The sequence below is a fragment of the Podarcis filfolensis genome (assembly GCF_964270895.1).
Source record: "Podarcis filfolensis genome assembly, chromosome: 10".
In the NCBI taxonomy this organism is placed as follows: domain Eukaryota; kingdom Metazoa; phylum Chordata; class Lepidosauria; order Squamata; family Lacertidae; genus Podarcis; species Podarcis filfolensis.
In genome coordinates this window covers 44181657-44193900 of record NC_139612.1, presented here as the reverse complement: position 1 = coordinate 44193900, position 12244 = coordinate 44181657, and the positions used below count along the sequence as shown (strand labels likewise).

Sequence of the window (12244 nt, the reverse complement as noted above, 5' to 3'; positions counted from 1 at the left end):
ACCTCCTGCCAAAGAGAAGGGGAAGAAATGGAGGCAGTGAGAAATATTACAGTACCTTCTTGGGCTCCATGATCACTGCAGATGGTGACAGCAGTCACAAAATTAAAAGACTCCTGCTGCTTGGGATAAAAGCAATGACAAACCTAGACAGCATCTTAAAAAGCAGAGGCATCACCTTGCCAACAAAGGTCCGTATAGTTAAAGCTATGGTTTTCCCAGTAGTGATGTATGGAAGTGAGAGCTGGACCATCAAGAAGGCTGATCGCCGAAGAATTGATGCTTTTGAATTGTGGTGCTGGAGGAGACTCTTGAGAGTCCCATGGACTGCAAGAAGATCAAACCTATCCATTCTTAAGGAAATCAGCCCTGAGTGCTCACTGGAAGGACAGATCCTGAAGCTGAGGCTCCAATACTTTGGCCACCTCATGAGAAGAGAAGACTCTCTGGAAAGGACCCTGATGTTGGGAAAGATGGAGGGCACAAGGAGAAGGGGACGACAGAGGACAAGATGGTTGGAAAGTGTTCTCGAAGCTACCAGCATGAGTTTGACCAAACTGCGGGAGGCAGTGGAAGACAGGAGTGCCTGGCGTGCTCTGGTCAATGGGGTCATGAAGAGTCGGACACGACTAAACGACTAAACAACAACAACTTCGGGAGTCGGGTGCTGTTTGTTTTCTGACTGAAGGGCCTCCTTCTAGTCCTGTGAAATTGCTGCATGCGGCAATGTGATGCCCTCTGGTGGCTATAAAGTAGCATGTATATGTTTTTAAAAGCCCATTCTGCATGTTCTTTGTTTATGTTTCGCACAACTTTAGCACCGACACGTTAGTGGCACCTCCAATATTATACTTCCAGCTTGACCCGAGCTTGGCGTTGCTGTCAAGGAAGATCCTAGCATAATAAGCAAGAGTGGCTATGGATGTAAGAGCTCTTGGGAGATCCTTATAAATTAGCACGATCATCAAGAAAACTTGTTGTATGTCCTTGTCCTGCACTTTTTTTTGCCTTTTGCAACGAGCCCTGATCCGGCTCTTGCAAACGCTCGGGTGGAGGGCAGAGTGAGAAATATACCATTTCTCAGTAAAAATACGATTCTTTGGGACAAAGGATCTGGGGCGCCGGGGAGCAATGCAGATACTGGGAGAGATGTGGATGTTGACTATTGAACCCATTTCACAGAGTTAAAGGAAAGATAGGGTCATGAAAGGCTTTGAAACATCCAAGGAAGAAGATTTAATCATAAAGGTCTGAGACGGCGAATCAAGTCTTCCGTGTCTGATTCTTCTATACGTGGCTTCCAAGACCTCAAGAGAAAAAACAGAGCAGTTAGGGAGGGGGGTAGGAATGGGGGAATAAAAAAAGTGGAACCTCCGCTCTGTAATGTGAGGCGGGTTGGAAAACGTGGATTGTTAAAGAGCCATCCCTGGGCTTGCTACTCCAGAAGCGATCTTGCGCTCCGGGTTTTGCATTACGAAATTGCTCTAAACCAATAATAGTCAGAGCTCCGCAGAGAAAGAGGGAGGACAAAACAAAACAGCCGCCTTAAAATCAACACGTTAATTAAAGCAGGGGTAAGGGGGTACGCCGAAATGGATGAAGAGGTTAGAGATCCCGCGTTGGAACAAGGTAAGGTTAGAGATAAAATCTGTCCCCTGGCTTTCAGAGCAGGCCTGCTCTCCCCGAGTTCAAAACCATCTTCCGCAAGCTCCGTTTTTGGGAGATCCCCCGCCCCCCGACACACACTCCACCCCACCCTGGGGACTAGACAGGCAGCCTGAGTTTTGACTTTAAAAAAATCTCCATCTCCTCCCGAAAGCTTTCTGACTCCAGTCTCCAGACTCAGTTCAGTTGGCCATTAATCCAACTTGCTGTTACTCCAGTCAGCTTGATTGCTCTATGTATAAAAAGGGGGAAACATCCGAATGTGGTTTCCATTCCAGCTTCCAGAAGAGGGTGCCGCTATTGATTAAAGAGGCGAAGATCTGCTGTTTTAATGGCAGTAAAAGCTAAGTGGAGTTTGCAACTTTTGTCCCTCGTTTTAGCAGAGCTGGGTACCTAGTGGCCTAAGACGAGACTGCAGCACATGGAAGAAGGCAGATCCATCAAAATCCAGGCTTTGGGTAAGACTCTCTCTGCTCTCTCAAACAGTATAGATGAGCTGGAATATTGACTAAAATTATATTCCGGGTGTCACTGGGACTTTAAAATATCACTTTTTGGTGCAATCAGGAAACCTGTCTGTCTCTATGCTCCTCAGGGGACCCTTATGGCAATGAAGCTGAATGAGCGCTGCGTGGCACATTATGCCACTTGCGACTCTCCGGCAGACCACATGGGCTTTCTGTGCAAGCGTGTGGAGCGCCGCCACCACCACCATCACACCAGTTCCTACCACCGCTGCTGGTTCATCCTCAAAGGCAACTTGCTTTTCTACTTCGAGGAGCAGCAGAGCCGTGAACCCTTAGGTCTCATTGTGCTGGAGGGCTGCACGGTGGAGCTGTGCGAGGCCGCTGAGGAGTTTGCCTTTGCTATCCGCTTCGATGGCAGCGGTGGCAAGGCCTATGTGTTGGTTGCTGATTGCCAGGCTGCGATGGAGGTTTGGGTGAAGGCCCTTTCCAGGGCCAGCTTTGATTACATGAGGCTCGTGGTTAAAGAACTAGAGAAGCAGCTGGAGGAAGCGCGGAAGAGCTTAGTCACCTGTCACAAATCTCCAAAGAGACCTTCCTCTGGCTGGAAGCGACATCTTTCCAGTTCCACAGCAGTACCCCTCCAGGAGCACCCTGTCATCTCAGAAAATGGGTACTCCACATGGGCCAATGGTTGCACTGTTGCAGGAGCTGTTTTGGACCATGATGTGGGGTATCTGAAACCCCCGCCTTTACCCCCTCGCCGAAGACCAGCTTGCAGCAGTGCAGGTGGAATGCTTGCTCCAGGCCTTGGTTCTGCTGTGCAGGAAAGCCCGGTGTCTCCAGAGACAGCCTGTTTCTCAAAGTTGCACGATTGGTACGGTCAGGAGATAGCAGAGGCGAGGATGGAATGGCTGCAAAGCCAGAATGTATTGTGAACGTACTGAGGAAAGTATTTGGGGATGTGGGGAAGAGGGGGGGAAGGAAAGAGAAAAATAGATGCAAAACAAGTTTTCACAGACCTCTTGGTGCACTTGTGGATTTGCTCTTGGCCAACAAAATTGCCAAAGAACCTATATTGCTTTCTGGAATAGTGGATTGCAAATATGTGTATGTTCTAGGTTACTCTCAAAATATAGTCTCCCCATGGGGATCTTGAAATGCCCAGAATATCTCTGAAAATTAACCATGCACCATCTGTATCTCAAGCAGTGTTAGCAAAAGGCTATGGCATACTTATTTCACTACGTCTTTCGCACTGTGCTGTAAAGCTCAAGTTGGCGCTCTCATGTTTCAAGTGGCTTCTTAACACAAGAGAGAAATCTGAATTTCTGTTGAGCCATACAATTCAGTTAATGACATTCAATCTATATATTCCAGTTGCTTTGAGCCTTGTGTTAGACTAATAATACTAATCATTTATACAGCACATTTCAAATATCCAATAATCTTTACATACATTACATAAAGGTTACTGACAACAATCTGAAAAGGTGGGCTAGTATATTTATCGCCATATGGAGAGCAAAGAAAATTGCCTAAGACCACCTCTTGCCGAGGTGAAATTTGATCCAGTAATTTCACACTATTAGTCACAGTGTTGCCCTAGAGTAGACATTACAAAATGCTTCCAAGATCCATAATAATAATAATAATAATTTATACCCCGCCCATCTGGCTGGGCCTCCCCAGCCACTCTGGGCGGCTTCCATAGAAACCAAAAATACAGTAAAATGTCACACGTTAAAAACTTCCCTGAAGCCTTAAGATGTCTTCTGAATGTCAGGTAGTTGTTTATCACTTTGACATCTGCTGGAAGGGTGTTCCACAGGGCGGGCGCCACTACCGAGAAGGCCCTCTGCCTGGTTCCCTGTAGCTTTGCTTCTCGCAATGAGGGAACCGCCAGAAGGCCCTCGGCGCTGGACCTCAGCGTCCGGGCAGAATGATGGGGGTGGAGACGCTCCTTCAGGTATACTGGACCGAGGCCGTTTAGGGCTTTAAAGGTCAGCACCAACACTTTGAATTGTGCTCGGAAACGTACTGGGAGCCAATGTAGGTCTTTCAAGACCGGTGTTATATGGTCTCGGCGGCCGCCCCCAGTCACCAGTCTAGCTGCCGCATTCTGGATTAGTTGTAGTTTCCGAGTCACCTTCAAAGGTAGCCCCATGTAGAGTGCACTGCAGTAGTCCAAGCAGGAGATAACCAGAGCATGCACCACTCTGGCGAGACAGTCCGCAGGCAGATAGGGTCTCAGCCTACGTACCAGATGGAGCTGGTAAACAGCTGCCCTGGACACAGATTTGACCTGTGCCTCCATGGACAGCTGTGAGTCCAAAATGACTCCCAGGCTGCGCACCTGGTCCTTCAGGGGCACAGTTACCCCATTCAGGACCAGGAAATCCTCCACACCTGCCCGCCTCCTGTCCCCCAAAAACAGTACTTCTGTCTTGTCAGGATTCAACCTCAATCTGTTAGCCGCCATCCATCCTCCAACCGCCATAACTAAGGAATCCCCCACTTTGGGGGTTTTCGCTACATTTTGAGTCAGTATTTGAAGATAACCTCTTCAAGAGGCAACATGACCTAGATCTGAGTAAGTGAACCAACAAATTAGGGACAGTTGCTCCCACATACTAACATCAACATGTGAGCATTTAATTACACGGAATGCTAGCAGTGGGCAGAGCAGATGTTAGCATTGTACTGTAGTCTAGTTTCCACATGCACTTGCACATATCTTTCTATCCTCCAACTAGACAAGCAAGAAGCATTATTGGAGTTCAAGAACCTGCTCTAGCCAGGTAAAAACAATCAGGGTGCAAAGCAGAGCCAGGGAGGGGTGTGGTTTGGGGAATGTTCTAAGGCCCTATGGAGAAACCTGGAGAGCCACATTTGTCCCTTGGCCCTGTTGTTCTGACCTACACAATACTCTCCTAAGGAAGCTGCTAATGTGTACATAGACTGATTAGGGTGAAGAACAGTATAAACCTAGACTTCTTAGCCATCTCAACTGCAGTCACTGAGCTGTGAGTTTTGTAGTCATAAGTCCATGAACTTCAATTTAAACGAAGCCAATAGGCACTGGATTCATGTTCTATGGTGTCCAGTATACACTGCCTTTATATCATATTGCTGCATTCTGATTTTTGCGATCAGGTTTGTTCTTTAGCATTCTTGCACATTAGTGACTTTAACTATAACTAATTGGCCAACCAAACCATTGTTTACCAAGTCATCCTGGGCTCAGACCAGTGCTGGTAATAACCAGTTGAAACATTCAAATGGAATGACTATCCCTGCTGGGAGGGAAGAACCACCATGACTGTTTTTAATATGATTAAATCAAGTTACCATGGCAAATAATATGTCACTTCCAACAGTGAAAATGGTTAATGTTTTGAAGGAAGATAGTAATATATCCACTCCAAAGAAAAAAATTCTGATCTGCAATAATGTTAGCAGCAGCCAGAATATACCTGCTAAGGTCGTACAACAAATGGAAGCTAATAACGTCATGGTGCTCTACATACACCCTTGAATTACAATTTTTTGTATGTTTGCATGGATTATGTTTTACACTTAAAACAAGAATATACACTACTGTTTCAAAGTTATTTGTAGTACAAATTTATTCTTGAATAAACTTTTAATATATATATTGTAGTGTTTGGCTGCACGGTGATGAGAATGTGTCTTGAGTTCCCTCCCTGGGAGTTCTAACATAATTAGTGTCCTGCAGGATCAGACCAAGTATTTACCTAGTCTACTTTCCAATGTACCACAGATGCCAACCAGATACCTAGTCTGGCAAGCCCTCTGCTGTTCTGTAGCCACAGCCCCCTCCACTGTAAATAAACTTAATTTATTTACAGATTTATATACTCTCTTCACTAAAATGGTCACAGGGTTGTTTACAAAAATAACGGTAATGTAAAAACATGATGCACAATAAACAGAAACATTAAGATAATTCACACACACACACACACACATTTAACATCACAGAAATGTGATAAGCCCTTTAAAAGGAATATAAAGAGTAAAGCGGCACTTCATTGACAGGGGACCTCTCTGAATATTGGCAAAGCAAATAAACAAAGTTACAGGTAACTGGATTAGAGTTGGCAAAAGTAGGAACTACTCCTGTTTGGGGTCAAGCTAAAACATAAGATTCCTCTGTTGGGTTTTCTGAGCACTTTCGCCCTGAGGGACTTTTCAAATAGGAACCAAGAAACGACCCATCCAAGGCGATGAGAGCAATCTATTTTTTCGAATCTCTGTGGCATCACTCCTGCCACGCGCGCCCTGGAGGTATTTTATTCCTTCATCCTCATATCGCGAGATTTGAGAAAGCACCTCCCATCCTTCCGACACTTCGGACGCGTCGCGTCGCTATAGCGGTAGCACTACAGAGAAGATGGCTGGGCGCCTGTGGGCAGCGGCGGGGTGCTGGGCGAGGCCCGTCGGGAGCCAGAGGGGCCCCTCGGTGACCGCTGCCCCCTCGCGAAATGTCACCGTCACCCGGACTGGCGCCATCTTGCCCAAGCCCGTCAAAGTGAGTGCGCGGAGGGGAGCCTCGGGTCGCGGAGGGGAAACGAGCTGGGAGTGAAGCCAGCCAATCGCTAATCGGGATGGGCTGCCGGGCTTGGAGGACGTGGTGTCAGCCAATGGCTTGAAAGGATTGTTGGCTTGGCAGATGGTTTGCCCAATGGATAAGGCGGCAGGGGCGGGCTTTAGAACAGAAGCACCACTAGGAAATGATCCCGTAAGGATCAGTAAGACAAGAGCCATAGGGGGATAGTGAGCGCTTACTCCCCTCTCCTGCCTGTGGGCTACGGGGGGCGGGGGTCATTTATAAAAAGAAAAGGGTGTTTTTATGTGTTTCCTTTTCCTCCTTCACCTCGGCTAAAGCCGGAAGGGGGAGACCTTTCCCATAGATCCTGCCTTCCTGCCCCTTTTGTTTCTTGTCCAGGTGACAGGAAATGTTAGTAATGCGGATGACTGGTACCTGGCCGACTGCTTTCATGTCAAGTTGCATTTGACAAGTATGAAGTGGGATGGACCAACCACACTTTGTCAGGTGTCTGGAATGTGGCCTTTCAGAGCCGCTTCCCTGCTCCCTCCGCTCAGCTTCCAGGAGAAACGTTTTAAGGGAAGCCCACATTTGATTTTCAGAAGTTCCACAAGTACTTGTCTAGAAAATGGGGGCTGCAAGGAGCAGCAGATGAAAGAGAGGGGGTCCAAAAACGGGAGGCAAAGGGAATTGCCAGGAACCCGAGAAAAAGGGGGAAGTGAGCTAATGTGACCCATAGAATAAAGGATTTCCACTGCTATGTTCAAAATGAATTTCAGGTGCTTATAAAATAAGTTGGACTAATCCCTGCTGCAGTACACTGAGTAATGCTGTTATACAGTACTGCACTTACGTTTTCCATTATTTGAGTTTCATGCTTTGAATTGAGAGCAAAACTTTTGCTGGATCATTTACTACAGTAGGTTCCCCCGCCCATGAGGAAAACACTTTGGAGTATCTGATAATATGCAAACTTTTGTTTTCCTATTTATGTATTTAGGATATAAAATGTGTTGCTTGCTTAATACTAATATTCATTTTTGTTCTTTTTTTTTACTTAGTTTTTCCATATATTTGAAGACATTTTTACAAATATTTTTCTATGTGGGTTTAAACGTGAATTAGTAGAACAGTAAGAATATGTGCTATTATTTATGGATGCAAGCATTTGAAGGGTAATGGCATTTCTTTAAATCTTTCCATCAGCTCTAGACTTATGTACGTTGGCAGCTTTGTGGAGATTTGTTGATGACAACTTTTTCTGCAGGACTTGCATTGAAAGAGATATTAAACTGGTTCTCAATTAATCTCTGCAGATGCCCTTTGGTCTCCTTCGTGTGTTTGCCATTGTAATTCCCTTCCTCTATGTTGGGACACAAATCAGCAAAAACTTTGCAGCCTTGCTAGAGGAACATGATATTTTTGTACCAGAAGATGACGACGACGATGATTAATAGGTATGGCTATAGATAAAAGCAGAAACTTGATCTGAAGTTGCCCCCCTCATTTGATGTAGGATGAGTGAAACCATAATAAAACACTTGGAGACAATCCTTCATTGGTAAACCTGTTAGGTCAAAACAGATACCCAGAAACAATAAGCTCTAGCTATACTTAAAATTCTCATGAAAACTGGTACTAACATGTGGAGTATGAGTGTACAAGATAGGCAAGAAATGAATCTGGTTGCATCCCAACCTCTCATACACTGTCCTACAGGTGGGGAACGTCAGGCCTGAGTGCTGAATGTACATCTTTCCAGGGCAATCCCCTCACCAGCCTTGCTCCTCATCCTTGTGCTTTTGCCTGGCTGGAATTTGTCCTTGAACTGTTAGAATGTCTGTTTGGTGAATGAAAGATGGGAGGTATGGGTATGTGTAGAAACCTCTTGATTTTTGCCTGGCTGGAATGCAGTCAGCTGCATAAAGAGTTGCATCCATTGCCCCATCCAGCACTGGCATGCACCCCCAAAAGCTCTTGCAAGGGAATGTGGCCTTAAGACTGAAACAGTTTCCCCCACCCTGCATGTCCCTACAATGTTTGCAGTGAAGGCCACTGAGAAGCTCATCTTTTTTTATTGGAGTAGTTGCAGCAGCCTTTGAAATCTCTTCTTGCCCTTATCATAGCACATATATACCCTAGATCACAATTCCTGTCCTAAAAGCACTGTTTCCTACCTTTCCTTTCCCATTGTTTTATTCCTAGTATTTTTCTTTCCCATTGTTTTATTCCAAGTATTATTCCTATATAATAAACTAATCATATGCAAAAAGTTCTGCTTATAATTTAGTTACTATTTTGTCTTACTTTTTGTGAATATAATTTTGAAAGAATTACAGCTGACTAGACAATAAATTCATTAGGCCATGACCAAAATGTTTATACTGATTTGGCAATATCACTGTTCTATATGCTAAATACACTTGCCAATGTCACAGTGAACTTGTTTTAATAAGCTGTGTGTTGTATAGAAAACAGCAAACAGTATGTTTATAATATGCACAATACTGGTGTTCTTTGCCATTCTCTAATTTTTGCAAAGCTAGTATCCTACGGGTTGAACATGGGGCCAATTCTGCAGTGTGAAATAACATATTCTTGTTTCTTTACAGGGTTAAAATAGGAGAAAACAAGAGTGAAAGCCATAGACAACTATTCTGATGTCAATGTCTAGTCATGGCCCCTCTTTTCAGTTTTTAAAGAAGACATTTTGGGAGCGTTGGACCCCCATTCTACCAGTAAATGCTCTGTGCATGTGTAAATGAGGATTGGCTACATACATAGGCAGAATATTTCCTTGGTTCAGCAATCATTGTATGTAACACCTAGTTCATGAGAGTGCTTGGAACCCTGTTCTAATGAGTGTGAAAAAATGATTTAGATTGCAAATAAAGAGTAACAGACCAAGGCTTACATCTCTTCTTTAAATTGTCCTAGGTTGCACGCAGGGATCCAAGTGTGATTAAGTATTATTGCACCATACCTTTGCTGAAAAGCATTAATAATTTCAATTCTCTTTCACCCCTTTACATCTTCTTCTTCTTCTTCTTCTTCTTTTTTGGGAGAAACTGCAAATTCTGTGTTTAACAGAAAACGTAACTGTCAGGGCTACCCTAGGTCCCAGCTCACAAAGGACCAACGCTGCTTCGTTGTTAAGTATAAAAGCCTTTATTGAAGTTCAGTTTCACTTCCAGAGCCGCAGCGCGCAGCCCCACGTCTAAAGTGTCAGACCACTGATGCTCCGTCTGAGTCTCCTCCCCCTTGACACCAATTTAAGAGTCTAGCCTTGCTCCACCTTCTCCGCTGCTCCTTCCTCCTCTGGGTCCGCCTGCCCGCCGGGGTTCCGCCCTTTCTAGCCTCTTCTCCCGCTGATTCCCCTGAGCCTTCTCCCTCCCTCCGGCGGGCTTTAGGAGCTGGTTCCCCATCCGGGTCTCCTGCTGTTCCGCGCGCCTGCACATTTGAACTTGGCGCGCGCGCCCAGCCAGCAACTTTCCTCCTGACCGTTCCACTGCTGCTGTCACTGCTTCCCCCATCGGGGGGGCTAGCTGCAACTGACCTCCCCTCCGTTGGAGGCGTGGTCAGCCCTGACTCCCTCTCTGGAGGAGACACTGCTCCTGACACATGTGACTCCTCCCCCCCACTACGCTCTGGTGGGGAAACTGGTCCTGATCCTCCACTGCTGCTTTGGGGTTCCCCTCTGGCTCCTTGTTTCTGGTGCGTCCCCCCTGGGACCCCCCTTGCCCTGACCATCGGCGCCCCCTTCTGGGAATCTTCTGATTCGCTGGAGAAGCTCATGGAATCTCTCGGGCCACTGTCATACTCCCCTACGCTGCCCTCGGATTCTTCCCCTTCGCTCTCCCAATCCTCTCTCCCCAGTGCTCCTGCTCCTGATTCCCTGACAGTAACTTTATTTAACTCGGCTAGACTGACTTGCTCCAAAAAAAGAAGCAGCAGCACAAATACTTCTTTTTTGAATCTTGATAACTAATAGTGAGCAGAAGCCCTTTGATATCAGGCACTGTTTTATTTTGGTGTACAGTAAATGATTGTGCCATACCTTTTCGAACTTGACGTGTTACAGTATTGACTCATAAGTGGTATCTTGAGTTCATGTCACCTACCAAAGTCTAGAGATGCATGCAAGTCTAAGTTCTGATAAAATTAACTTAACATTTGGCAAAGAGGAATTGCTTCCTGTATCATCAATTTACCTAAACATTATTTTTATTTGTACCACATGTTTTTCCTATGCTCTGAAGGTCAATGGGATTAGAGTCTGTGGATTCAAAAATGGATTGTCACTTTTCAGTACACGTGCCTCATTCATCCCTGGCTTATGCCATGTTTGCTAAAAAAAAAGGATGACTGCTAGCCCTGCTATGAAATAATTGTACACATGATCCTACTTGCATAATCTTGTATTGAACAATGAATATTGTTCAGAGCAATTGGGGACATTACTACCCTCTTACTTCAGATAAGCAGGATTTTCTTGTGGGAGCTTTTGAAGAAGGAAGAATCGGAGGCCACAGCAGTGCTGCAGCATGCAGTTCTACCACAGGAGGGCTCCCTTGCATAGTGGGAAGGAATACAGTACAGTGGTACCTCGGGTTCTGGAGGTCCGTACTTAACTGTCCGTACTTAAGAACTGAAACTGTTCTTAACCTGAAGCACCACTTTAGCTAATGGGGCCTCCTGCTGCCGGAGCACGATTTCTGTTCTCATCCTGAAGCAAAGTTCTTAACCTGAAGCACTATTTCTGGGTTAGCGGAGTCTGTAACCTGAAGCATATGTAACCCGAGGTACCACTGTATTAAATAACCATGAAAGTTGGGTTAAGGAGCATTAAACTACTTGCATAATAGGTGTCATTTTTTTACACTTGTATTTGGGATGGCTGGAATAGGGCTCAGCTTTCATAGACGGAATGGGGGGGGAGGAAGCCCCAAAATAACTCTCCTGGCAAGCAAAGGAAATTATTGGAAGCCTTAGGCTACAAACTCCTAAGTGTTATCAAGGTGGCTTAATGGCTAGCTGCTTTCTGGTTGCTGAATTAAAGAAATGTTACTGCAAGGCAGGCAGAAGACTCAATAGGCTGAGAAATCATTCCTCAGGAAAGCGTCAGTGTGGTGATAGTATTTCAAGGGCAGTAACAGAAATTAGGCAAAACTATTTGCACAAAGAAAGCAGGCAGGATAAAAGTGAGCTATTTATTTGCTGCCAGGTTATTCTCAAGATTGCTCAGGTTTGGCTTACAAGTCTTTCCAAGGGCAGGGGCACCCAGGCTGTAGAGTTAACAGTTGGATTGCTAAAACTACTCACCAGCTTAGTGCTGTTTTACTTAATGGTATTAAAGTAAATGTATTACATACTCATGGTATGGCAAGACACCCAGTACCAATGGGTTCCAGATTTTCTGGAAGAGGACTCCGGGAAGCAAGAAAAGCCCATTTTATAAATCAACCTGCCTTTTGGCTAGCCCAAGGGTTACCACTTATGTTTTAAGCTTTTGCAAAACTCCATTAACGTGTTCCAGGTTTCTCTT

General features: G+C 45.3%; 2 protein-coding genes across 5 annotated transcripts; both read left to right on the top strand.

Annotated features, from left to right (window-relative positions):
* The first annotated feature begins 1462 nt into the window (after window positions 1–1462).
* Window positions 1463–3296, top strand: PHETA2 (PH domain containing endocytic trafficking adaptor 2). Of its 4 annotated transcripts, none has more exons than XM_083573267.1 (3): window positions 1463–1626; window positions 2046–2120; window positions 2258–3296. In XM_083573267.1, exons 1-3 carry the CDS (start codon window positions 1594–1596, stop codon window positions 3062–3064), a joined length of 915 nt encoding a protein of 304 aa, XP_083429393.1. In that variant the 5' UTR covers window positions 1463–1593; the 3' UTR covers window positions 3065–3296. The 4 variants fall into 4 exon arrangements, with proteins under 4 accessions (XP_083429393.1, XP_083429392.1, XP_083429395.1 ...); XM_083573266.1 differs by having other exon boundaries at window positions 2043–2120; XM_083573269.1 differs by having other exon boundaries at window positions 1471–1615; window positions 2043–2120.
* A 3174-nt stretch (window positions 3297–6470) lies between these two features.
* Window positions 6471–9607, top strand: SMDT1 (single-pass membrane protein with aspartate rich tail 1). Its single transcript, XM_083573271.1, has 3 exons — window positions 6471–6681; window positions 8016–8156; window positions 9312–9607. Exons 1-2 carry the CDS (start codon window positions 6544–6546, stop codon window positions 8151–8153), a joined length of 276 nt encoding a protein of 91 aa, XP_083429397.1. The 5' UTR covers window positions 6471–6543; the 3' UTR covers window positions 8154–8156; window positions 9312–9607.
* Window positions 9608–12244: the final 2637 nt, after the last annotated feature.